We start from the raw sequence: 27,135 nt of genomic DNA, 5'->3' as shown, positions 1-27,135 counted from the left end.
GGGTGACTGAGCTGTGGGGCCCACTGTTTGGCCACCTTTGCCTCATTCCCTGACCTTTCTTTGGAGGAGATGCCGAGGTGCATGGGGTGGCGGGTTGAGGGGGGTCGAGGGAGGCCTGGCCTTAGGAGTGCTCTTCGGCTGTGCTCCCAGTTGCGCAGGAGAAGCCTGGGCAACCTGCTGTTGCTCTGTGGGAGGCAGGTTAGCTTGCCCTGGGTCTCTCCTCCCCCTCAAGTGGCTTGCCAAATTCCCTTTTCAACCACGTACGGTAACACTCTTCCCTGGTGTTGGGAATATCCAGCAATTATGGGTGGCCCTGGGACTGTCTCAGTGCCCCTTTGAGATGGTGTCCTGGGCCTCCACCCAGCTGGGCTACCCTGTGTGGGAGGAGTGAAGCTCTGTGGTTTGCTGCACCATGGAGGTGCCTCTGATTTTACTTACTCCTACATTCCTGTCCTTTCAAACATGTTAAGATTCATGGTAAGACTCATCCTGGAGCCAAATCAACATCAGGTACACTCATGGGGATGAGGGGGAGGTGGGGCCCTCCTGGTGACCCCAGGTGATGGAATGGTGTCTGCTCTTCACTGGGAGGACACTGGCAGGTGCGGGGCAAATTGGACCCTGCCGGCCAAGGAAAAGCTGTGGGTGGCTGGAACCTGGCAGGGGGGCCAGGCAGCCAGGGCTGCAGGAGGACCTGAGTATGCCCTCTGGGGTGACAGGTCACATGTCTCGCTGCCAGTGTTTGTGTGCTTTGTGACTTGTTGTAGCCCGAGTCACATGGTAGGCACCCAAAATACATTTGCCCAATAAGTGGGTGTGTGGTCCCTGTGCCTGGCTGGTGTCTGTGTGTAAGACCTGTGGGTCATTTGTGGTCTGTGACGGTGGGAGTGGGTACAGGGTGGCACAACACGATGGGGTCGTGTCTGTGCTTGGGGAGTTATTTGGGTGAGTGCCACTTTTTAGTGTCGGCATAACATGGTGTGTTGTTGGGAGACCACAGTGGGTGGGGGGCGCTGCTGCCGTGGCAGGGTATGGGATGTGAGCAAGGCGGGGTGAGAGTGATGTTCCTGGACGTGGTGGGTGGATACGGTGTGTAAGACCTTGGCTACCAATTCACCTGTCCACTTCCTACTCACACGACTGTGTGGTTCTGAAGCCCCACTGCTCAGCAAGGCCTGGTGGGTGCACTGGGACTTCAAAGGACGGCGTCAGGGTGGGCCAGGTGTCGCCTGGTCCCCAAGAGCCGACTTGAGCTCTGTTTCTAGTCTTCAGCCTACTTCTGGGATTTGTAGACACATCCAAAATAGAGTTTGAGGAATTTGACATGAATGTCTATAATCTGTCATTTTATCATCACTTTAATTTACTTCTTGATGGTGTATAAGGTACTTTGCAAATTCCACAAACACCTGCTACAACCATCACAGGGTTGTATTCCTTTATTCTTTAATATGGGAAAACCACGTTTATCCACCTTCGACAATTTAATCCTTAAAATTGGCAGATATCAATAATCAAGGCCCACCGTGGCTGAACATAGTAAAATGAATCAGAATGTTTTAATATCCAAGAAAAAGCTGTTCACAGTAAGCTGGTGAGTTTTGGATACATAAACCAGCACCACATTGTATTCCTATTTTCAACTGTTATCAAAATTATTTAAATCCTGTTGCTTTCGTACCAAAAAATCTATCATGAACTGTTTCTGGTTTTCACAGATTTTATTCAGCCTGTATCCGGATCAAGGAAAGTTCTGGCAGCTGTTGGCTGTGTCACCACTGGAAAGCTACTGTATCCAAAATACGCAGGAATGAGATTCAGAAAGCAAGGGGGCACTCAGGAACTATTGCAGCTGTCGCTGAAGGTCTCAGCGTGGGCCCTCCCCATTCCTGACCGCTCTATTCTGTTTCTCCAGGACAGAGGGTGGGAGCCCCTGGGAGTCAGTGATGGGCAGTTGTCACCCCCTGGGAGCGGTGACAGCAGTGGCACGCTCCAGTTACCGCCTGGCTTTCCTGTGTCTCTGGGATACTCTGCTCCTTCCCACCCCCGTTCCCAGCTTGGGTGGTTCCTACAGACTTGCCTTCAAGTTCACTGGCCCTGCCCTGGCTGGGTCACCTGGTCAGAGGAATGCTCTGTCTCTCCAGGCAGTGCTTTTCTTACCTTTTTGTTTGCCTTGGAAGTTTTTGTTAAAAGCCAGACACATCCTATAGGACGGTAGATGCCGAGGTCAGTGGTTTTTGATGTCTGCAGGCACTGGTTGGGGTGTTCATGTAAATCTAGCAAGAAGTTGGTTGTGTTGAGGTTTGCAGTTGCCACGACAACCTCGGGTGCACCAGCCACGTGGAATTGCTATGTCTGCGGGACCTGGCTCTGTGCCCACCCCTGGTGGGGTGAGAGCTGCTCTTGCCTCTTGACTTCCCTCAGCTGTGGGGTTTCCAGCTGCGCCCTCTGGCCACCAGATTTGATGCCCTTCCCACGCAAATCGAGGCCTTTGCTCCTTAGGGGAGATGGAGGCAGTGGGAATGGGCACAGGGTGGCAGTGACTCTTCCCCAGGTGGCACTGTGGGGGACCCTTTCTTCAGCCTTCCTGTCTTCCCTGGGAGCACCTGCTGGGAGTCCTGGAGGAAGAGCGTGCAGGAAGGTGGGAACACCCCTGCTTGTGACTCCCAGGGGCTTCCCACTCTCGTGCAAGCCCACACTTGAGCTTGAGCAAGTTTTAAGTTTTCTGGTTGAAACTTACTCACTTCTAGAGCATGGCGGTGGCACCTGTTCCAGGGAAGCTATTTCTCTCTGCAGTCACCTCACCTGTCTCACTCTGGGTTTCAGGTGAGCTGTTTGCCCTGCATCCTCGTTCTGGAAAGGAGTAAGTCACTGGCATGTTTATTCAGCCTTTTCCGGTTGCGAGGTTGGGAGTGGTGCCCTCCTGGCTCTCCATGTATCCCAGCTGACCCTGGGAGTCCACAGCCTCTGTCAGGATTACAACGTCTGAGCATGGAAGCCCCTGAAGCGCCTGGCAGTGGCCAGGGTGGCAGGTGGCAGTGGAGGGTCCTGGGAGAGGCAAGTGGGGGGAGGCAGCTCTGGCCAGGCCACATATTTCAGATGACTATCTTTTGAAAAGGAATTAATTCACTTAGAGAGCTAAATGGCAAGATTTTTTTCTTTAGTATCTTCCGTTGGTAATCTTGGTGAGCTGACATTTTAGGAAATTGGGTCATTTTCCTTGCAGCCACCTGTAATCCATTGCGTAGTCTTATTTTCCTGAGCCCTTCTGGAAGCCTCCCACCCCTTCCCCGGGACACCCTCCCCACGCAGGCACCTTCTGGAAAGGGTTGGTGCACCAGGGCCTTGCGTGTGCCTGGGAGGCGCCCTGGTCAGGGTCCACGCGCCTTGCTCTGCCCCAGTGGACAGAGGTGCTGGTCATACTGCCCTCAGGACAGGGCGGCTGTGACATGAACTGAGTGCTCATGCAAGTCTTTGTATTTTCTTCACCCACTTAACACTGTCTGAGCTTGAGTCAACGAAGTAGGTCCCTGTGAGAGAACTGAAGAGCTGTGTGATTTTGACAAACTTTGCTTCTCATTCTGTGTCTTTACCTCTGTCACCTCCACGGGTAGAAGAAAGCTCAGACGTCCCCCTGCTCCCCTGGCCCCCCCCCCCCCGGGCCTTCTCAGAGCTTCATGAGGGCCCCCAGGGAGGAAGGTGCTGCCCTCCCCTTGCGCAGGTGACTGTGACCTGCTGCCCGGGCCAACCCACAGGCCTGAAGGGAGGGGCTGGATCCTGTCTAGAAGAGTCTTCAGTGAGACTCGGACAGGGAGGGGGAATACTGGGCGAGGCTGGTGACTGCGACATTCAGTGCTCTGCCTGCCTGGGTGGACACCAGCCCCGTTACCGTCAGGAGAAATACCAGGTGAGTGTAGCAGGTTAGGACACTGAGATTACGTCCTTAGCACATAAAAGCCCTCTGTTCTCCCCCAGAGGACCCAGAGTGTGATTTTATTCTCAAGCATTTTGTAAATCTTTCCTGGCAGCAGGGATGGCAGGGGAGCTTGCTGCCCTGCTCCGAGTGGCCAGCGAGTTTGGGTGGAGAGATGGAGGAGCCAGGGGAGGAGTCAGGGATGTGTGGAGTGGTCCCTCCAGCTCTGTGGATCAGCAGCCTCTGTGAGGGCTGACTCGAGTTTCCTCCAAGCTTCTTAAAAAAATGCAGTGTTCCCATGGATTTCTGGAAGCTCACAGGCCCTCCCCCAAGGTCCTGGGCTAAGAATCTGCCGTGAGGTTTGTGAAAGCTGCAGGCCAGGCTCCTGTCTGGGGAGGAGGTGGGAGGCAGCTCAGGTACTGCGGTGGACCCTCAGTGGACCCAGTGCTGCTGGGATCTAAGGGGGTGCTGGGCCTTTGAAGGGGATTCTCAGAGAAACGGTGTGAAGTGCAGGCCTGGGGCAAGATGGATTCAGGGCTGGTTTCGAAAGGCCATCAGCAGCAGCCCTGAGCAAAGAGCTCTGCACCCTCCCTCCCTGGCCTCTGGCTGGGGCCTGGAGGAGGGACATCAGGGCTGTCTGTTGTGACTGGAAGGGCTTTTGGAGAAAGCACCGCTGTCCTTTAGCTGGGGAGTAACAAAGCTGCCTTTCTCCTGTGAACTGTCGCGTCTTCTTGCAACAGGCAGGCTGTGTCAGCTGAGTAACTGAGGGGTTTATTTTAGAAACCTGTAATTGCAGACACCTAAATTTCTTTGTCCCTGAATTGTCTGTGCTTGTTATGCTCAAGGCCTGTCAAAGGCTCCTAGGTCACTGGGCAGATGAACAGAGGCCAGCAAACCTTACATGCAGGTAATTAGGCGCACCCTCCCTTCCTCTCTCCTTCTTTCCTTTCTCTTCCTCCTTCACTCTCTTCCTTCCTTGTCTTGTTTAACGTCTCCTTCCTCTCTCTCTCTCTCTCTCTCTCTCCCCTCCCTCACTCTCTTTATGGTCCATTTTCCATCCCACTGAGCACCCTAGCCTGGGCTCTCGGAGAATACAGAGATAACATTATGCAAAGTGTTGAGAAAGGAACTAAATCTTTTCCCCCTACTCTGCTGGGTTCTCCAACTGAAGCCCTGTAAATTAGACTCACAGAAGACAGATGAATAAGAGAAAAACATACACGTTTATTTAAAATGCATTTTATCTGACATGGGAGACTTCATAAGAAAATGAAGACCCAAAGAAGTAGTTGAGGCTGAGTGTTTTTATACTAGGTTTTGATGGTGCATTATGGAAAATGTAACAGACCCAAAGGGTGTGAGCTCAGGGCAGTCATCGGGGACGTAGCTGGCCTGAGTGATTAGATGCCCTTGGCCTCCCTCCACCTTCAGAAAAGGATGTGCCTTTCCTCAGTGGACGAGGCACCTTCCACATGAGAGTCTTACGACCTGCTTCAGGGGAGTTAGGTCTTGAATGATGGCCTAGATTTGGGTAATGGGAAAGGCAGGAAGACCGTGGTTGATGCAGCCGGGGAAAGGAGGCGATGGCTCTCTCCTCCACATCTTTTTTGCCTGCCCAGGACTCTGGTCTAGGTTTGGAGGACTACAAGGATGATGCCGGAAACAAATATCTGTTAGTTAAACACATATTTATTAGAGACATCTAATGTGGTGAGTGTTAGGTCCGGAGCTGAGAGAGATACACACGAAGCCTCATCTGTAGCAAAATGCTGTTTATTTTGGGTATCTGGGTGCAGATGGGTGGGGGCTGAAAAAAGCGTCCACCCCAGGAAGGGGAGAGTGGTGGGTTTTATAGAGGGTTTTTCTGGGAGTAGTAAACGGGCCAGAATAGCTGCTTGTAATAAATTCTTTTTCAAACAACCAGCTCCTAGGACCCCTGCCCCAGTCACATTCATCCTTCAGGTCCGGCTTCATCCTTATCAGGAGAGAGGGAGGGATAAAAACCTTGTCCCTGTGGGGGGCAGGGAAAGGAATGCAAGATCCTTTGCATGCCATTCCTTTGTCTCCCTAGGGGTCTGGCGAAGGCTACTTGCCTAATAGTGAGAACTACAGTAGTCTCCAGAGAAGTAGAAAAATGAATAAGATGTAGTTCCTTCCCTTGAGGAGCTAGACTAGTTGGGGAGAAAAATCTGAAACAAACTGCAGTACGGTATGAACGAACCCTTTGGTAGCAGAGTACGCACAGTCCACAGGAGAATTCGGGAAGGAGCAAGAGGGTCCACTCGAGTCCACATGCAGGGCACAAGGAAAGGCTTGAGGAGAGCAGAGCACCAGTGACATCTCCAAAGAGGGGTAGCAGGGCTTGTCCAGGTGTGGGGAGTGCTGGAGGCCAAGGGACCAGTCCAGAGGGAGGCGGGGCTGGGCAGTGTGGCTGGGAGGCAAGGAGCAAAGCTGGCTGCAGGGGTGGTGCGACTCCAAGGCTCCTGTTTGCTGGCGTCTGAAAGTCACTGCTGACACCAGAACATCGGGGTGGACTTTGAACCCTAAGCATGCCGTGGGCATCTGGAAGGGTGAGAGAAAAGGTGGGGTGGCAGTGTGTGCGGTCCCTTGGACTTGGTGTGCACTCCATTTGGATGGTTAACTGCACAGTATTTTGTTCCCTGGTCACCTCCCCGCTGCCCTTCTGATGGGTGCCTCCAGATGGCGCTGTCCCACCTCCTGGTGTTAGCAAGATGTCTTAATGCATTCTGTGCTAAAACACTTCTCACCACCCCATGTCCTGAGTCTGTCCTGGGTGGGGACCAGCACAGGAATAATTTCAGGCAAGGCAGAAGCAGCAGTGTCTCCTTGGGGCTTTTTTCTTCGTACAATCTGCCTCACGTGTGACTTCCATTTTCCATTTGTCCTTTTGGGGACCCGAATAGCAGCACAGGTGTGCAGAGCTGCTATCTAGCCTTGTGCTGGGGGCGACTGCCTGCTCTGGGCTCTCCTAGAGACAATGGGCTGATTAAACACCTTCTTTACGCAGATGTTGTTGGACTTTCTGCCAGAGGAAAAAATGAAACAACGACAAAGGCGTACCCATCCATTAACCCCCGCAGATACTCTGCCTCCCCCAAGTCTGTGCCATAAGCCACTTGCTTCTTTTAGGGATTTAAGGAAGAATAAAGGAATTAGTTACAGAATCATCCTAAAACCAGTGAGCTGCTGCCAAAAGACTTGAGATCCGGTATCAAGCACAAACAATTGTGAAATTTACTATTCCACTCACAACAGTTTTCTCTTCTGGATGAAAATGACGGGGCTAGCCACATCAGTGTTAGACGCCCGTGGCCCCCAGGGTCTTGCAGTTGAGGTGGGAGGCCCTGAAGGAGTGGCCCCCAGCAGAGAGGGTAAGTCAGAGCACAGCCCACAAAGGTGGGATGTGGGAGCAAAGGGGAAGGGCTGCTGGGGGGTAAGTACCTGATGGGAGGAGGTGGCATTTTGAGGCGGGAGGAGCCTCTCTTCCTGATAGCTCTTCCCTGATCAAGAGCCTTTTAATGTGCGTTGCAGGAATTTCTGTTCCCTGACTGCAGTGGACGTTACTGATTTAGCTAATTTCAGAATTCTTATTGTCAATTCTTTTTGTGATTTCTCACTTTACAAACAGGGACTGGATACCTTAGGTTCATTCCTGCCTCCTGCTCACTGTGGGCCCAGAACTTGGGAATGCATTTTACGAGGGCTGTGAAAAGCGGAAGCAGAGGTGGTAGTTGGTAGGACTGGAGAGACCACTTAGATCTTAAGCCAGAGGATGCCAAACATGAGTGAACAATGCAAAACCAATGGCATGTGTACGGCGTGTGGGGCTGAAGGGATAAGAATGGCCAAGTGTATCGGGCAGTTGGAGGAAATGCCCAGATGTCGTTTCTTAGTGCACTGTCTGAGGAGGGGGTGCATCTGGAGGGTGGCTGGGACATCAGGTGTCTCCTTGCTTTGTGGTTCACTTTGACCCACCCCCAGCTGTGAACCTCAGCAGCCACGCAGACTCCACGCTGCTGCAGGTGGACCTGGCGGGGGCCCTGGTGGCTGGCGGGCCGAGTCATCCTGGGAGAGAAGAGCACGTGGTAGTGGAGGTGACCCAGGCAGACGTTCCGGGCTCCAGGCGGCGGCGGCCACAGCAGGTTACACTCATAATTTATTTGAAAGGAATTGTAAAATCTCATTTCATCTCATTATAAATTGAGTTTCCTCTTGAATAGGTTTGATGGGGAGCCATAAGGCAAGGACACCATTATTAGTCAAGCCATTGGCTCTTTTGCTTTGTCTTTGAAACCCTCCTTTCCTCTTTTCTCTGAGTCATTTATAAAACTCTTGCCATTTCAGTAAAATCAGGCTTGCGAGTTCTTTATTCAGAATCATTTTACTAGGCCATTCAGGGAAAGATTGTATATTTGAAAGCAGGTTTTTCCTTTTGTTGTTAAAGTATAATGAACTCTAGGCCTTACCTCATGGTACAGAAGACACTGCAACACCACAGTCACCTTGTGCTGGTGGACACTTGCTGAGACTGAGCATAGATTCCCCCAGCTTCTGCATCTATGTTGACAGTCCCTGTGCTCAGCCTTGTCTCAGAGCCAAGGCCTCCAGTTCACATCCTGCAAAGGCAGCCCGCACACAGCAAGGAGGGCCAGCAGGGGTGGCTATCAAGATGGCCCAGAGCCTTGACACCAAAGGCACAGCTCCACTTCATACAGCCTGACCCATCCTCCAAGTACTGGCCTTGGTGACTCTCCTGGATTATCATGGTGACTTCCACATGGAAGTCATATCCCTAGTTCATGCACTTTTTCTCTGTTATAACCAGTAGAAGAAAACCCTGCTTGTGCATAAGGCTCTGCCATGTAAAATGGAGCATCTGATGAATTAACGCGTCACTCACATTTTCCTCCCTTGTAGAGCATGGCTCACAGGCAAAGGTCTCATTATCAATGAGGATGCAGTTTCCTGGGCATTCGCAGATGCAACACCAGTGTTCTAATCTGGTGGCCCTGGCCATGGTCTTAGGACGTAAACTTGGCTCCTGTGTATGCAAGGGGTTCCTTGGTGATGAGCAAGGTGAGGGCACCTCTCTCTGCCCTGTGTCCCAGAGCCTTGCATGGGGCGGGCGGGACCTTGCGCAGCTGCTGTCTAGCTGCTTTCTCAGCATGTGCATATTTACAGCCCAGATTAAATGAGCTATATTGAGCTTCCCTGCTCTCCGGGGAAGGCCCTTTGTGACATGTTGATATACCCGACCCGCCCACATGCAAGCCTAGCTCTTGAAATGCAAAGAACACAAGAGATCTTTACTAAAGGATTTTTTTTTTCAGACATGTTCTTTCCAAACACCAAAGTGTTTTAAGGGAACTGCTGTTTTCTCCATTCATGTACTTCTCTACTTTGACCAATTTCAGAGTTCCTGTTTGCCGTGTCCTTTGTGATTTGTGGGGGAGGCTGGGGTCCTCCCATGGAAAGTTCCCTGTCCCCCCACAGGCTGCTATCAGCTCTGTCAGCCCCTCCACTCTGCTCTGGCCGGCCCCTCTCGGCTGGTGGTTCTCCACGTATTTGGGACAAGGACAGGAAAGTACAGGGCAGCTTTGTCTGTAGCAAATGAAGCTTCATCTTGGGGCCCTGCCTTGCAGGGGCTCCTGTGAACCCGGAAGTAAATGGTTTTCTGGGGGGGGGGGGGTCTGTCACCTCCAGCTTATGAGCAGGAAGTGTTCTCATGACTCAGGGGGCTCAGAGGACTTCTCCAAGTCTCTCGTAATAAATCAGTATTTACTTCTATACCTTTCATACTTTGGTATACTAATTCTGTATTTTCTTCTCTTCAATGCTTGTTCTTGAACATAGCCCCCTGAGCTGTGGAAATTTCCTGTTCCAGACAACCTGGACTAAGCCGAATAAAAACACGCTGCTGCTCCTCTCTTTCTCCTTTTCTTATTCTAAACCGATACCTAAACTGAACAGTGCCAGTTCCCAGATGATGTCTCGGGTGAAAAGCCTTACCATGATTTCACACTTCTGCTTTTACAGGTCACTCACAATTGGACAATATTTTTAAATCCAAGAAGAAATGAGCGCTCGGTGGTGAGCAGGACCTTTGAGGTACCGAGCAGGTAGGTTTTCAGGCGAATAGGGTCTTGGGGCTGAATCTCTGGGACATACTCCCCTAAAGACGTCTGACCTATAGCACACGGGGTTTCAGCACAGCTAGCGACAGGTCAGTTATGTGGCTTGTTTAAGGTGCTCGTGCTGCATAGACTGAGCTCAGAGGCTGTGGGAGGATGTCAGAGCCGTGCCTGTCAGGACAGAAGAGGGTTGATGGCAGGATCCACTTTGAAGCAAATGGCATTTTTTAGTCTGTGTTCTAATTTCATTAATATGAAGCTGTACATTGGGGAATTCTAGGAAATTTAAGGATTCTTTTTTTTTTTTTTAATGCCACTTCATGTTCAATCTATACTCTTGGTTACTGCATTAGTCAGCTCTGGCAGCACAGACCCGTGGCTAAAACCTCAGACATTTATTTTCTCACAATTCTAGAAGCTGGAAGCCCAAGACTGAGGTGTTGACAGGGTTGGTTCTCCTGAGCCTCTCTCCTCGGCTTACAGATGGTCTCTCTGTGTGCGGCCGGGTCCTGATCTCTTCTTACAAGGACACTAGTCCTGTTGGAGTCGAAGTCACCCTAATGACCTCATTTAACCTTTATTACCTCTTTGAAGACCTTCCTCTAAATACAGTCACATTCTGAGGGACTGGGGGTTAGGTCTTGAACATTATGGATTTTTTTTTTTTTTGGTGAGGGGAACACAGCCCATAAAAATTGCTGACTAAACTTAAAAAAAAAGGCTTCAGTTTCAGTGTGCCACAAACTCTGGGTTATTCGCGGGCTTCTTGTTTGTGATGCGTTTCCTTTCTGTCAGGGAGTGCAGTTTCGGGAGTTAGCTTTGCGGTTTGTTAGCAGGCAAAGCAGGTGGGTGGGCGAGGAGGAAGAGAGGCAGTTAAAATATAGCAGCACAATTCACAATTGCAAAGATGTGGAAACAACCCAAGTGCCCATCAATACATGAGTGGATTAATAAAATGTGGTATATGTATACCATGGAGTTCTACTCAGCCACAAAAAACAATGGTGATCTAGCACTTCTTGTATTTCCCTGGATAGAGGTGGAGCCCATTCTACTAAGTGAAGTATCTTAAGAATGGAAAAACAAACACTACTTGTATACCCAGCATCAAATTGGTTTTAACCGATCAACACTTAAGTGCACATATAGTAATAACATTCATTGGGTGTTGGGCAGATGGGAGGGGGGAGGAGGGGATGGGTATATTCACACCTAATGGGTGCGGGACACACTGTGTGGGGGATGGACATGCTTGAAGCTCTGACTCGGGGAGGGGGGGGAAGGGCAACGTATGTAACCTAAACATTTGTACCCTGATAATATGCTGAAATAAATAAAAAAAAAGAGTGGCAGTTAAATGGCTCATGTCAACCGTGTAGGCCCCTGCTCCTCCTTAGCTGCTGGAGTGACTCCTGCAGGGGGGCGGCGTCTACTGGCTGGGCCTGGCCACAGAGAGGCTGCGTCCTGTGTCTCTCGCTGACTGGTGCTCAATGTGCTTCCGTCTATGAGATAGGCGTAGGGCTCTGATTATGGTCATGGCCGACTCGCAGCGAGGGACCCCAGTTGCTGATCCAGGATTTGTTTGCCTTGCCAACCCTGAGGTCTTTGCTTCCTCCTGCAGAGAGGCTGTGTCCATCAGCATTCGGGCCTCCCTCCAGCAGACCCAGGCTGTTCCTCTCCTGATGGCTCATCAGTACCTGCCTGCAAGTGTAGAAGCACAAGTGACCATCGCTGCGGCCATCCTGGCGGGCGTCTATGCACTGATTATATTTGAGGTGACTCTCATGCCTGCTCCCCTTGATCTGTCTGTGCCTACAGTCAGGATATTTTAGACACTCTGGGTGGGCCCAGTCCTGACGACTTAAATAAATTGGTTTAGTGTCATCATTCCTAAAAATTAGCATGTCTCTCACTCTAGGTAGAAAATGGTACAGGAATATTTGCTGAATTGGATAACTGACATGAACACAAAGAGTTCTGGAGGAGAGTGAAAGTGTACCCAAGGAAACAGAATATGTACGTGGCTTTCTACCCTCTCTCTACCGTTCACTCAAGGCATGACCTTGAGGGGTGTCCTTGAGAGGACCAGCTTTGAACCCCTTTGAGACTCAGGGTCTTCATCTGTGTAATGGGTACACCTGCTTTGCAGGACCGTGCGTGTGCAGGGGATGATGTGGAAGCCCTTGGGCTCTGTGTGGGGGAAGAATTATTGTCTGTTATGTTTATCAACTTGGCTAATGGGCATTTCCACAAATGATCTTAAGTCCCGTCATTTTAATGTTTCTGGGAAATTATAAACGTGGCGATACCTTCAATAGCGTGAAGCAATGTGCAAACACTTCCTGGGCTGAGCAGGTCCATTGTTGATCTGAAGTTTGTGAAACCAAACTTCACCGCAACATGTTGCTAGGAATGGTGGCTCAGTAAGCTGAGCCTGGAGGGTGAGTGGATGATGTGGCTCTGAAGAGGTGCTTCTTAGTGAGCTTAGGGTAGGTATAAGAAGTTCCCTGTAGTTGCCCAGGAGATGGCCAGCAGGAGGAGTGGCCAGGAAAGTTCCAGAACTTTGCCTGTGGTTGCCTAGTCTGCTGGAGGAGGAATGTTGGCTCCAGTAAGTCAAGCCCCTGAATTGTCTAACAAGGTCCACTCATGGGTTCAGTTGTTATATCTCTTAATGTCTCTTATTCTAGAACAGCTTTGCTCCCTCCATCCCTTATTTATTTTCTTTTTAGTCACTATTGCTGTTTTGGGGTTCCCATGACCACTGTGTGATTTGCTACGAGGATGCACAGACTCAGAGGCAGCTGTGCCCTGTGCTGTGGTTTATTACTGTGACCAGCAGTGGAAATCTGCTGAGTCTGGAAAAATCCAGGAACAGGCTTCTGAGAGGGGCCACACAGAACACAGCCCTCCCTCCAGTAGCAAAGACAGCAACACGTGCACAGGGTTTCTGCCCAGGGCAGCCTGCTTAGGACTCAGAGTTTTTGTTGGGGCTGATCAGATAGGCACTCTCAGCCCACCACAATCTCAGGTTCCCAGAAGGAAAGCAGGCGTTCATCATAAATCACATTTTCATACAGTCCAGGCGTCTGGTACAGCAGAGTGCACTACCCAGGCCCACAGAACAACCTTATCAGTGGGCAGCATAAGGAATATTCCAAAAGCTGAGTGCCCAGAGCCAGCAAAGACCAATCTTGGAGCGGGCCTTCTAAAAGTGACGTCCTCGGGTCAGGTTAAGGCTTTTACGTACCATTATCTAGTTGAAAAATCCTATTCTTTTGTTCTGTAGAATATTCTACACCCCAGATCAGGTTCAGGGGTTCCTTAGGGCATTAATTTATTATTCTATCTCCTCTATTTACTACAGACTACAATTTAGATCTGAAGCATTCGGGTTCAGTTTTGGGGCCCTCGTACTTCATAGGTGTCAGGGAGTCTGAATTACAGTGAGGAAGAGCATGTGTCTGGATGTCTTTCAGGAATACTGAGATGCTCAGGGAGTTTAGGTGGGGACTGCCTGGCTCCTCTGTCACCTCTTCTCCTGATGTTTTTAGTATCCACCAGGGACCATTGCCTGATTCCGTTATTTCATTAGCATTTACAATAAACTTTCTCTCATTCTATCTGCATCCATAAATTAGTCATTCTGTATTGAAGGACTTTCTTCCACCCAGTTTTGTTAACGTGCAACAGTTCATGCCAGAAACACAAGATAAGTTATTTTTCTTTAATTATCAATTTTCATAATAATGAGTTGTTGCCTTAGCAACTTTCAGTCATGACCCTGAGTTGATTTAGTTTCTCTTTTCCTGTTTTCTGAGTATTATTTTGAACTTCTAGATTTAATAAATTCAATGTGCCTTAATTAGTCATTATTAATTAAAAAAGATACAGCCCAATGCCAATTTATTTTTTAAAAGGTTTCTCTGTTATTCTGAGGTTTATCTTTTTTGTGTAATTGTACAGCCTTGGAAAATTACATAATTTGTAAAGATGTATCAATCAATTCATGGTCATTATTAATAGCTATTCACATAAAACCTTTCCCTCTCTCCCAACAACCATGTTGAGATTTTCAAAGTCTTGTAAAGAGGCTAATTCAACATGGCTTCTACACTTGCAGAAACAAAAAGCAGAGAGGCGGGAATTACGCAGATGGAAGCTACACACAGAAGGGTGTACTACGAGGTCTAGGGGTGGGCAGTGGCTGACCTAAGGCCTTGGAGGGAAGATCCTGCTGCACGAAGTGTGGCAGCCAGACATCTCCCACGCATCTTCCCCACGCAGCCCATCCATTTCCTGGAAATCTGCGGGCAGGTTTTCCTGCACTGCTCGCTCTGCGTATCCAGGGCCCCTCTGTCATAGCTACCGTGTGTACCTGCCTATGACAGGGGTCATTCTGTTGGTGTGTAGTAATAACTCATTGTGGTTTCAATGAGTTAGATTTCTCTAGTGATGATAATGTTGGACATCTTTTCATGTGTTTATTTGCCATCTGTTTCTCTTCTTCAGTGAGATGTCTGTATATGCCGTTTGCTTATTTTCTAATTATTTGTTTTTTTAATGTTGAGTTTTGAATGTTCTTTATATATTTTAGATATAAAGGCTATGCTGGATATGTGGTTTGCAAATATTTTCCCTCAGTCTAGTTTATAAATTTTTCCTTGTATAAATCATGCTTTTTGTGTCAAGTCTAAGAACTTATAGTTTAGTCCTAGATCCCAAAGATTTTTTTTTCTCTGAAATATTTTTAGTTTTAGTTTTTACACTTAAGTCCAGGATCCATTTTGAGTTAGTTTTTGTATTTGTGTGAGTTTTAAGTAGAAGTTCATTTTTAAACTTATGGATATCCAATTGCTCCAGCACTGTTTACTAAAAAGGCTATCCCTCCTAGATTGAATTGCTTTTGCTTCTTTGTTAAACATTAATTGGGCATATTTGTGGGATATATTTCTGGGTTCCTATTCTGTTTCATTGATTATGTGTTTTTTTCCTCCACCAGTGGCATGCTGTCTTGATTACTGCAGGTATATTGTAAGCCTCGACACTGAGAAGAATGATTCTTCCCACTTATTTTTTTTCCCAAAATTGTTTTGGTTATTTTGTGGCTTTTCTCTTTCCATATACATTTTAGAATGACCTTCTAATCTGTGAACATGATATGTTGTGCCATTTATTTTGATCTTCTTTGATTTCTCTTATAATTTTCATTGCATTGATCCTGTACATCTTTTGTTAAATTTATACCTGAGTATTTCCTTTTGTTTGGAGCAATTATAAATGGTATTGAGTTTTTATTTTGGTTTCCACTTCTCCATTGTCAGTAATTATAACTGCAATTTTTTTTGTATGTCAATCTTGTATCTTGTTATTTTATTGAACTTACTTATTAGTTCTTGGAGTTTTCTTTTTAATAGAACCCTTGAGATTTTCTATGTAGACAGTCAGATCCTTTGGAATGAGGACAATTTTATTTCTTCTTTTCCAATCTGTATGCCTTTAATTTATTTTTATTGCCTTATTGTAGTGGCTAGAATGAGAATGGTGAGAGTGACTGTCCTTGCCTTGTTCCCAATCTTAAAAGAAAAACATCCAATCTTTCATCATTAAGTAAATATTCCTTGTAAGTTTTTTGTGGATACTTTTTATGAGATTGAGGATATTCCTTTCTTATTCTAGTGTACTGAGAGTTTTTTATTTTTAACCATAATTAGGCATTGAATTTTGTCAATGCCTTTTATTTGTCAATTGACACGATCATATGATTTTTTTATTAGCAATTTGATATGTTGGGTTGCATTAATTTATTGTAGAATATGGGGTCAGACTTATATACCTGGAACAAATCCCTCTTTCCTAATGTGAGTATTTATTACCATAGTTTTTCCTGTCAGCACTGCTTTAGCTGCATCCTGCAGATTTTGATCTGTTATGTTTTCAATTTCATTTAGTTCTTTCTATTTTTTTATTTCCCTTGAGACTTCCTCTTTGATCCATAGATTATTTAGAAGTGTTCTGCTTAATTTTTAAATGTTAAAGATTTTCCTGTTGTTTTTCTGTTACTGAATTATGGTTTAATTCACTTACAATCAGAGAGCCTACTCTATATTCAATTCTTTAAATTTGTTGATTTTTTTTTATGGCCAAGTTTATGGTCTATCTTGGTGAATGTTCTGTGAGCTTAAAGTAATGTGATTTTTCACTGTTTTATAATACCGGTGTAATTTGCAAATAGAAATTGTATATAATTAGGCCAAGCAACAACTTGAAACCCCAACACCATCCTTTTGTTTTGTCTGTGAGTTGATATAGAAGGTGGAGAAGGTTTTCAGAGGTGTTTGGAGAATAGTATGTTCTACCTTGTGTTTCTGTAACTTCTGTGCTTCCAGAACTCCCGAGGGCCCCCCACCCCTTGGAGGGTCCATATTATGAGGGGAGGGCTGGATGCAATCATTAGTCCTATGGGGTCTCCAGAAGTGGAGTGAGCATTGCAGTGTTTCTAGAATCTACTCTAGGGGTAGAATTTACCTTGGGTGAGGACTCAGACATTGTCTTGTCTTGAGGCAGAGTTGTTTCTCCAGAACTTGAGGTCTCTAGACTCTTGTTGTGCCACTGCCATCTGCACCCCACTCCACTCAGGGGAGTGTGTTTTGGGGCAGCCTGCAGACCCACCCACACACCCCTTCAGCCCCCTATCTGCTGCTGCCAGCTGCTTCTGCCTCAGGCTGTGGCCTCTTCCCTCATCCTTCCTCACCCGCTGTGTCATAGGTGCTCTATCTCACTTGTTATGTATGTTGTCTTCTGCTTTTCTTCAGGGTTGATTCCAGTGCCTTGGACAGTGCCTGGCACAGAGCAAGAGCTCAGTAAATATCAAACAAAATGCTTCCAGGGCATCTTCGGATATTTGAGACAGGTGCTGAGGTCCTCTGGGTCTGGTCTAACCTGGCTCCTGAGTGGGGGTCTTGGTCCACCCCTGACTTTGTGACCCATGAGTGACTGAGCAGGAACAAAAGGCCAGCCTGGGTTCCCTTAGGTCTTTTAATAGCTTGACAGGATGAAACTATTTCAAGAAATACCTTGGCTTATTTGTATTTCTGGTCCTGCAGATAATCCTGATTGACACTTTCTTGCCTAAGGATTTGGGGCTGTATCTCTCATCCTTGTAAAGTAGTTCTGTTGAAAGCTCCCAAGAGCTAAGTTGGAATGATCCTCCTAACTCTTGCACTTTGCAACTATAATGGGGCTCCAGGAGATGTCCCAGTGCAGCATTCTAAAAATTCCATTATCACAGCTAAGGCCTCTATGTCCTTATTCCACATAAAATTATATTAAAACTGTTCTGACACAGTCTTAATGAAAAATATTTCATAACATAAAGGAGATAATACTTTATCCCCATGTGTCCTTCACTCAACCCCTGGAATTATGTTTTAAGAAGGATTGCCACCATGGGCTCCTTTCTGCTGGAAACACACAGGCCATTTCTTTCCCTTTACCCACTTTATCTAGTTGAAGCAAAATGATGCAGGCTTTGTGTAAGATCGTTTTATTGCTCCGGGTACTTTCATATCTAATTCAGGAGTTCATGTAGTGTTTGGTTTAACAATTAATTGTGAAATTAAATTCAAGAAAGCTGAATAGAGAACACCTTTAGTCTTCCAGGGAGTCACCCCTGTGATTTACAGAAGTGGGAAGCATATTTGGAGAGAGGGAAGATGCTGCATTTCAGAATGCAGTGCACATGTCACAAGCTGTTTTTCGGTGGGAACCTCTAAGTTAGGTTTTCCTAATTTCTGTTCTTGTTATATTTTGCAAGGCTGAAATTTAAATTATAGCTGTGGCCAATGGCTGTGCCCCCCTAATTCATTTCCTTCTGTCTGCGAGCCTCTCCTTACTACTGATTCCTGGAGCATACAGCTTTCTGTAGCATCCGCAAATTTGCTTCATTACCTCGTTCCAGAGATACCTTTCCTTTTCTCCCTTGAAAAGGACTATTCTTTAAGAAGCACTCCTTCAGAACTGCAGGAAAACTCGTGGATTATGTAACACACACCCTTTGCTTAACAGACATGTACACTGAATTGCAAAGACATTTTTGCAGTTGAAGGAGTCAAGATGGGACCCAGGTCTGTGACCACTGGGCCATGCTGCCCGCAGTTTCTTCTGACACACTCACAATCCAATATTTCAAGGCTTCTCAAAGTGGGCAGCCACATGATTCCTTAGAAAAATGGCAAATGTTTTGCAGACTGGTCTTGAAGGAAGGTGGAACCTTTCCAGGGCTGGCAGTCCTGGGTGGTTCTCTCATGCAGGTCCTCGGCTATTCCTTCATAGGCAGGCAGTGAGGTGGATCACCCTGTTGTTTGCAGCCAGATCAAATAGGAGATGGGTGGGTGAAGGTTGGGGGGAAAAGGAAGCCAGTGCATGAAGAAGGGCCACAGTGAGACTTGAGGGCTTTGATGTCAAAGATAATGATGACAATGTTGACACCCACAAGAGGTAACGTGTGGAGGGGCAAGCCCTGTTCTGAGAATTCTGTGTGTGTTAGTAGACAACCCCACAAGGCAGGCTTTATCATCAGCTCCATTTTATAGATGAGGACATCCAAGCACAGCGAAGTCAGATCACTCGCCCAAAGTCCCTGAGCTGGGAAAGGTGGAGTGAGGGTTTGCTGCCCAGTGGCTGCCTTTGGAGCCCAGGCTTCTCACCAGGCTGTGGCGCTTCTCCAGGAGCTGGGACATGTCTACAGCCAGAGCCCAGAAGGCTGCGAAAGTGAACGGATGTCGGTTATGCTCCTACCCTGGTCTGGCTTTGTGCTTGCGTATGTCATGTCATTTAATTCTGAAAAGCTGCGGTAGGCTGAATAATGACCCTCTACCCAAGATGTCTACATCCTTATCCCCAGGCTGTTTGCATATGTGACCTTACGTGGCAAAAGGGACTTTGCAGAGTGATTAAGTTAAGGACCTGACCTTGAGATGTGGGATTGTCTGGGTGGGCCCAGTAGGTGCCTACAAGTGGAAAAACCTTCTCAGCTATGGTCAGAGGGAGATGTGACTATGGAATAGGATCATAGAGGTGTGGTGTGAGGACTTGATCCACTGTTGATGGCTTGGAAGGTGGAAAAGAGGGGTCCTGGCTGTGGAATCTGGGTGGCCTCTACGGGAAGGTGAGGACCCTGATTCTGCCCTAGAGCCTGCGGAAGGAACGCTGCCCTGCTGACACTGCAGTTGTGGCCCACCGACACCCTTGCTGGACTTCTGACCTCCAGAACTGCAGGAGAGAGGCCCGTGGCAGTGTGTGAAAGCAGTCCTAGCAAACCAATTCAAAGGCCCCAGGCGAGAGCTGTGACACTCCTGTTTACAGGTGGAGAAATGGGCATGGGAGGAATCACACCTTCGTGGGTGAGAGAGGCAGGAATGAACTCAGGGTCGTGCCATATCCAAGCTCTTTCTGTGGCACCGGTCCCCTCCTGGGGAGGGGAGGTGGAGAGGCCCAAGGACACATGTGGCCACTGAGCTGCAGGGCACAGCTGAGAGGAGGCGCCCGAGCCTGCCTACTTTCTCCACACCCTGACATGTCATCCCGCTCACATGGGCAGTGCACAGTGAGGCGCACACACAGTTTACCTTCACAGCCACATTGCGAGGCAGGGTGACTTCTCTTTTATGTGCAAGAGGAAATCCAAGGTTCAGAGGGGTGGATGGGTTGGACGATTGGTCAGGGCCTTGTTTGTAATCGGAAGATCTGGCTGTGTGAGCTCAAGGGGTCACATGGAAGGACATCTGGGGTACATGTTTGTGAGTGTGTAAGAGTCAGTATATGTGACGTGACGTGCATGTGTTTATGTGGGACTCTGAGTGCCAGAGTAAGGGTATGTGAGACCATGTGTCTCTGTGTGACAGCGTGTGACTGAATGTGAGAATGTGTGTGACTATGTGTTGTGTCTGTGTGTGGGAGACTGTGTACTGTGTATGAGTGTGCATGTGCAAGTTAGTATGTGAGGGTGTGAGACTGTGTGCAAGTGTGTGTTAGTGTGAGTGTGTGAGGCCTGAGGGTGTAGCTGAGTGTGTGTGTGGGGGTGAGGTGAGATGGCCGGGCGCTCTCTCAAGTCCCAGTGGCTGGCTCACTCTCTGCGCCCACACCGCTCAGAGGCAGAGGGCATCTGACTTGTCACCTGCCCCCTGTGGTTGGAGAGTTGGTTCCCAGAGCATCACTGCTCCCGGGAGCAGGGCGGGTGCTGGGATCCAGGTTGTGCCCCACCCCCACCGACCTCCTCCAGGAGAGGGGGCAATGTGGGGTTGGGCAGTACTCTGCAGCCCACGGGACCCCCCTCAGGCAGAGTTAGGGCCTAACACAGCTCAGCCACATCACACTGGGGCTGAGAACTGGCTTATATGCTCTCCTGCACCTGAGACCTCCCAGGGTGTAGACTGGTGGCCCCAGGCAGGTGTTCTCCAGGACAGGACAGCCTGCCCCTCTCTCGTATGGCCGGGGCCCTGTGTCCACACCAGGTGGGGACAGGAGCCGTAAGAGCCCACAGTCGGCCGCAGGGCTCACAGATGAGCCTTCACGGGTCGGTAGGATCCCCATTTGTAGGATCTAGTTTGCGCAAGTCTTTGGATGGCGTAGGTTGCCTTTACATGTTGAAAATATGACGACTGACTAATGTTCTTCCTGGGGCTACTCTGGTCAGTGGAAGGGTCAATGAATTGCAAGGAGACCCATAAGGAGAAGGACCAGGGTGTCTGTATACCCGTGGGGCTCGCGCTGCTGGGGCGTGCCCATGCTCTGCGGGTACCTGGGACCCACCCATGCCGGAGTCTATGTGGGTGCCACTGGGCCGGGGAACAACAGCCTGAGATCGTGGTTCTGCATCACTCTCAAGCCATCTCTCCGAGCTTGAGCTCAGGGAGTGGGCTGAAAGAGGCCGGGGCAGTGGGGCCAGGGCAGCTTGGGGTATGGGGCTTGTTTTGGGGACAGTGCCTGTGCCCAGGGAGCACTGGAGTGAGGACGGGAGCAGGTGAGAGAGTGGATCTCCAGACATCTGCTGACCCTGAGGTCCTGTGCTTCTAAGAAGCCCCGAAGAGTGTGTACATGGAGCACTCGTGGGCGGTGAGGTCACACAGTACTCCCTGCGCTCAGCCAGCATTTGGCACTCGCGCCACAGTGAGCAGAGGGCCCACTTGCCAGTTGTGTCTTGCCAGCCGCTGTGGTGAGGTAGGGAGAATTTGGGCTTTGTGGATTCCATGCTTCCTTGCCCTCGTTTACGAGCACATCCTCTGTCGCGAAACACCAGCGCAGCAGTGTGCACGGGGCATGAACACGGGTGCCTGGCTATGCCGTCCTGGACCTCCGTGTGCTGGCAGGACCTGGCCAGCCTTCAGGCCAGTGTCCTGTCTCACTCCTGGGAAGGACAGTGCCCTGCTGGCCTGTGCGAGGCCTGGATCTGTGCTTGCTTCCAGCACTTCTGACATTATCATTGCTGCACTGCCTGTGGGGCTCTCTCTGCCCTTTCCACCCTCCTTCGGTCTCCTAGGAAGGTTTCCGCAGCATCTTGCAGGGCGTGTGTCTGGTCCCTCTGTCCCATGTTGCATTTAACTGTGTACTTTTGGCTTGATAACAGTTTCAGTAATTGGGAATAACTGATTCATGTTATCGAACTGATGGTCCAGTTGCCTGGGGAGCACGTGGCAGATAATTCATGACACATTGCTGCGGGTGTCCTCGTGCAGCACACTGTGTCCAGCCCTCTACCGTCTTACCAGGGTCATGTAGTCATTCAGGAAATGAAAGAATGAAAGCAGCTTCATTGGCTGGTGGTGGTTGTATATGTCTGTGGGGTGTCCTGACCCTGACATATCAAGACCTGTGAGTTATTTATCATTTTGGTAGATGTGGGATACAGTGGCAGATGTAGACACATACTCATGTCAACACAGGCTTCCGTGTGTGGGAAATCCCTGGAGGACTGGAATGCAATAATGTCCTCTGTTTCTTTCCAGATTGTTCACAGAACTCTGGCAGCCATGCTGGGTTCCCTTGCAGCGCTAGCGGCCCTGGCTGTCGTTGGAGACGTGAGTTGTAATGTTCCCAGTCCCTGGCTTGCCACTTGATAGAATGTCAGACTCAAAGACATTTCAGGATTTAGGCTTTAGCTGGTGTTTTTCAATATTTTAGATGCCACTTCCGTGTTTTTGCCCAGGAACCAACAAGCTACAGCACTGATGGGTATTTTTCATTTGATTTTATCACACACAAGCCCAGTGATGGTGTTCTCCCTTTTGGCTGAGGAAAGGCTCCTCGTGGTCATGCATCTGCCAAGGGCTGTGTAGTGGAGTAGGGTTGGGCTAGATCTGGGTGTTGTCAGCCCTGGGGAACAAGAGGGGCCCATCCCAGCTGGAGCAGAGCTGGGAGTTGGGAGTCGGGTTCTGTCCTGCAGACATCAGGAGGCCCCTGGTAATGCATGTATGGGGGTGACGGTGCCCTGGTAGGGTCTGAGCGTGGCCCATCTAGCAGAGATGTGGGGAATAAATGTAGGGAAGCAACAGAGACCCTGCAGATGGTGGCCCAGAGTTGTTTGAGGGACGATGCTGGAACCGAATTAAGGGCTCACCCAGAGGTGACCACACACACAACTGGATCTGGAAACACCTCTATGGAATTCAATGGGATTATTCTGAAAACTGCTAAAGGTCATTCAATCAACCAAGGAATAATAACTAGTTTAGAAAACTATGTGGGGTATGTATGCTGAGTCAGCCATTTATTATGGTTTTAGTTTTTTTTTAAATTTAAAATTTGAATGTCGGCCCAGCCTGAAAGCAGTAGTAAGAATTTGAACTTTTTTTCTTGGCTAGAGTTGGTATAAACGAATGCTAATCCTGAAGGTAAAACATCCCAGAACCCTAAAACTTAGACATAAAACCGCTGTTGTTTTTATCAGTGTAGCAGAGTAGCAGTCGATTTCATTTTGAAGATTGCTAATGTGGCACGTAGCAGGCACGTGCTGTGGGAAGGCCCCTGGGTCACCCATTGTGCAGCCCTTCCCAATAGCCAGACCCTGCAGAGCTGTCCCCTCATATTCCCTGTAAGATTTGGGGGCGGATGGAGAGCAGGACAGATGGTCATCCTGCTTCCTGTCACCTGGCCTCAGGCCACGATGCTGAGGAAGGCACACATGGACTCCACTAAGAATGTAACCTCAAGGGCCAATCCTGCCGTCCAGGCTGCAGTTCTTCATAGATTGGCCGGGGACAGGGTTAAAAAACAATTTTTTAAATTACTAAATGCATAGGTTTGACATCACAGATGCCTTGGGTCATGAGTGTTTTTCAGCAACAATGTAATCCAATTTCAAAGGCAAGTGGATGGTGTGATTTCCAACTCTGGCCCAGTGAGTGGGTTTGCAGTAAAAGGCAGCCTATTTATCGAGCTTATCACTGGGAGGGGACGCGCAGGATTAATTGGAAAATTTGTGCTTTGATTGCAGAGACCCAGCCTGACCCACGTGGTGGAGTGGATTGATTTTGAGACCCTGGCCCTGCTGTTTGGCATGGTAATTACAGCCCTCCCAGCGGGATGGGCTCCGAGCCCGCCGCAGCCTGGGTCCTTCTCTTTTGCTGCCACTGCAGATAATCCTTGATTATATTAAAGACACTGTGCCGTGTGACGATTAGGGCTTGATTGGGACACGTGAGTGCAGGCCTAGCTAATTCCTCCTGCGGAGAAACGGAACGACTGGTGCTGGTTAGTTAGCTGGAGAACGTCAGTCTGAGGCCTGTCTGACAATGAAATAGCATTGCCACTTAGAAAAGTTAGCAATTGTTTTGCATTACTGCCCTTAAAATAAAACAATGGAATATCCCAAATAATTGAACCATATAAGAGACTCAGTGATTGAAAAATACCTTTAATTGTATGGATAAAGGAAGATATTGTCCCTAAGTAATAGTTTGGGTGTGTGCCCACTTATCATATTGTCCAGTGGCCGCCCTGTGCTGTGTGCAGTGAGGAATGTCACTGGTAGCTTGTAGAAGACTTTCAAAGCACAAGTGGGCTAGTGTGGGACCCGAGTCATACACCAGTTGGTGATGTGGTCGCTGTCGGGGGCTGGAGCTCACCTTTGCACTGATCATGCTCACGCCGTTTCAGTGTGGTGCTCTGCTAAGATTCTCATCTCCTTTTCTCTTTTCCCCATAGATGATCTTAGTAGCCATATTTTCAGAAACCGGGTTTTTTGAATATTGTGCTGTAAAGGTAGGTGTGATATTAATGTTTTGAACGAATTAATTGATATATTTATTTTATTGACATTATATGTTTAGGAAACTAAACTATCATTTAGTGCAAATATTGTAAAATTCCATCCATTTCACTTTTTAACTGGACCCCTGGGGGGATGCAGCAGCAGGTGCTGGCCCCCAGAATGTTGCTGTGAGACGAGGTCTTGCCAGGCCCTGCTAATGCAGGGCCAGTGCTGTGCTTGGCACTTTTTTTTTGGAACTGAAAAGTTCTTTTTAAAATTATCCAACAAAGCCCTTTGCAAACTCTGAACGATAGACCTGTGCTGTGATTTTTGTCATCTTCATGCACCGTCTTGTATATTCTGGCCTCTTCCTCCCATCCTTTGGTACTAAGAGTATCTCTTAGGTCCCTAAAAATCAGCAGACACTAGGGTCACATGGATTGCAGATGCCACAGCCAGGCTGTCTAACCCAAACACTAGATGATGTTAAAGGGAATGGGGGCTGTCACCTCGAGACGGGGGCACTGTGAAGAAGGAGAATCGGTGTGGACCACAGTGCCCAGCATGGCCATCACTATCTCATCTCAGCAGACCTAGGACTCCGTGTGTCTAAGTCTGCACCCACGTGCCGTGTTTGTTTAGATCCCTGTTCCTTAGCATCACTAATGAAAAGTAGCATTTGTTCTACAAACCTGCTGATTCTGGCTTGTTCCTTCTGCGTGCGTGCCCCAGGCATACCGACTGTCCCGGGGAAGAGTGTGGGCCATGATCATCATGCTGTGTCTCATTGCTGCTGTGCTCTCTGCCTTCTTGGACAATGTCACCACGATGCTCCTCTTCACTCCTGTGACCATAAGGTATGCAGGGTACGTCTGCCGAGGGTATCACCACCAGGTTCGGGGCAGGCATAGGTTTTCCGCTCTCACACCTGGGAGGAGGCGGCTGGTAAGTGCCCACACTCACAGCTCTCCAGCGAGCCAGCATCTGCTTCGTGTGACTGCGGGGCGCTCCACAGTGGCAGTGTAGCGGTAGCCGGGTGGCACAGATCCTGCAGGGAGTGGGAAGACGCAGGCCGTGCTTTCCTGGAGGTCATGCTCCTGTGGGCTTGGGGATGTGGGTGAGAACCTTGTCCCTTACCATCAGGTGCCAGGAGTCCTTGTGCACGTCCTCCCCATCTTCATCTGCCACCTGGCTGGCTTGGCAGGGACATCCGTGCCAGTGTGAGAGCTTCCCCTTAGAGGCTCGAGGGTCACAGGAGTAACTGGGCTCCCCAGAGTCGGGGCTCGGCCTGGCCAGGCTTCGCAGGGTAAACCTGGGAAAGGGAAATTTAGTTTGATACGATTCCATTTCTTTTAATTCCATCCATTTAAGTCATCCCACACTTACTGAATGTCACAGGCTGTTTGCCCGGAATCTACTGAAGCTTGAGCTTCAGTCTGGGTCCTCGCACAGGTCCCAAGTGAAGATGTGGACCCCAGTGTGTTTCCGTACTTTATGTTCTGTGTTTTAAACATGGTTCCCCAGCATATCAGCCTCAGGCTCCCAAGCCTGGGTCCTCTCCTACTTGGGCCCAACACCAGCTGGTGCTTGGCTGGGCCTGGGGATATGGAGGTGAGAAAGCTGCCCCCAAGGGCTCACAGGGTCCTGGTAGGTAGTAGGCCCTTGAACAAGTCACTTTAGCCGTACTGATCTGGGTTGTACCAGCAAAGGGCTGAACCTGAGCGAATGTGCTGAGGGCTCTGTGAGAGGAGGGACCTGCCTGGACACAGGCAGGAGGCAGAGCAAGTTCAAAGGCACCAGCAAGATGCTGCTTCTTGGGCTCAGGATTAATTCTGGGGGTGGCTGCTAGAGGTGTGAGTTGGGGCGTGAGGAGGGGAGGGAGGAGCAGAGAGCAGCCAGCACCCCCATGGATGTGGCTGCAGCATCTGAGGCCATCTCTTGCCTCAGTGTGGAAGCTGAGGCTTGTACCCAGGCTCCTGCAGGCTTGGCCACATTGTCACTACCCCTGTCCAGCCCAGGGAGTGCTGGACTCTCAGCCTTTCTCTGCAGGGCTGAGGGTGAGTGAGGGATGGAGCGGACGTGTTCGAGGGGTGCTGTAGACCGTAACATGTGCTACTAATGGGACTAAATCTCTTGGGCATGACAGGAGACAAGAGGCAGGCCCCCTACCCTCTTCTAACCAGCACGACTCTGTGGCTGGCCTGGTTTGAGAATGGCGGTGCCACCCACATGCCCCGGATCCCAGCTGTCGCCACGCTATCCCTCGGCAGCTGGTGAGAACGGGATTCTAGGGCTGAGGTGTGGCGGGTACCTTGTTCCCAGCACCCCTGTACAGCCCACAGCCGAGGGTTGTCTCAGCCTTGCCAGAATTTGTTTATATCGTCACTGCTCAGGAACTGGCTTTGTAATGTTGTTAGAGCAGCGGTTCCATTTATTAGTCAAAAAATTACATCTTTCAAGGTTCAAGTGCTGGTGTGCTAAGACCCACCATTTCTATGACCATATTCTTCATGACTTTGTATGTGTTGATCATATTCTTCTGCCTGTGTCTGGCCTGAGTAGCTTTCGTCCTCACAGTTAAAATCCTAGGCCCATGAGATTGGAGCTGCTGTGCCTTGCCTGGTGGTATTGACTGGCGCGTACAAATTATCTTCCTGCTGGAAGCAGATACTTGGGCCTCTTCAGCTGAGCACTGCTGCCGCCAGGGGACTGATGCTCATGTGTGGGGTCACTCCTGCTCCTGGTCCCCAGACACACTTCTACCTCAGCTTCCTCACAAGTCTGTGGGCCTGTCTGCTCCTCCCAGCAGTGGAGGGGAAGGCTGT

General features: G+C 49.1%; 1 protein-coding gene across 2 annotated transcripts in view; it reads left to right on the top strand.

Annotated features, from left to right (window-relative positions):
* The window catches only part of OCA2 (OCA2 melanosomal transmembrane protein), a 200,529-nt gene that overhangs the window by 34,039 nt on the left and 139,355 nt on the right, over positions 1-27,135 (top strand). The window contains exons 6-13 of one of the 2 annotated variants that reach the window (XM_069465829.1): positions 1,719-1,791; positions 7,916-8,076; positions 9,971-10,053; positions 11,687-11,840; positions 22,068-22,139; positions 23,555-23,620; positions 24,265-24,321; positions 25,043-25,167. In XM_069465829.1, the coding sequence (XP_069321930.1) occupies positions 1,719-1,791; positions 7,916-8,076; positions 9,971-10,053; positions 11,687-11,840; positions 22,068-22,139; positions 23,555-23,620; positions 24,265-24,321; positions 25,043-25,167 (791 nt within the window). The remainder of the gene's footprint in view (positions 1-1,718; positions 1,792-7,915; positions 8,077-9,970; positions 10,054-11,686; positions 11,841-22,067; positions 22,140-23,554; positions 23,621-24,264; positions 24,322-25,042; positions 25,168-27,135) is intronic. The other variant, XM_069465830.1, reaches the window with a different exon arrangement.

This window comes from Eulemur rufifrons, chromosome 3, assembly GCF_041146395.1.
Source record: "Eulemur rufifrons isolate Redbay chromosome 3, OSU_ERuf_1, whole genome shotgun sequence".
Classification (NCBI taxonomy): Eukaryota; Metazoa; Chordata; class Mammalia; order Primates; family Lemuridae; genus Eulemur; species Eulemur rufifrons.
The sequence above is the reverse complement of the archived record's forward strand: the minus strand, read 5'-3'. Positions and strand labels throughout refer to the sequence as shown.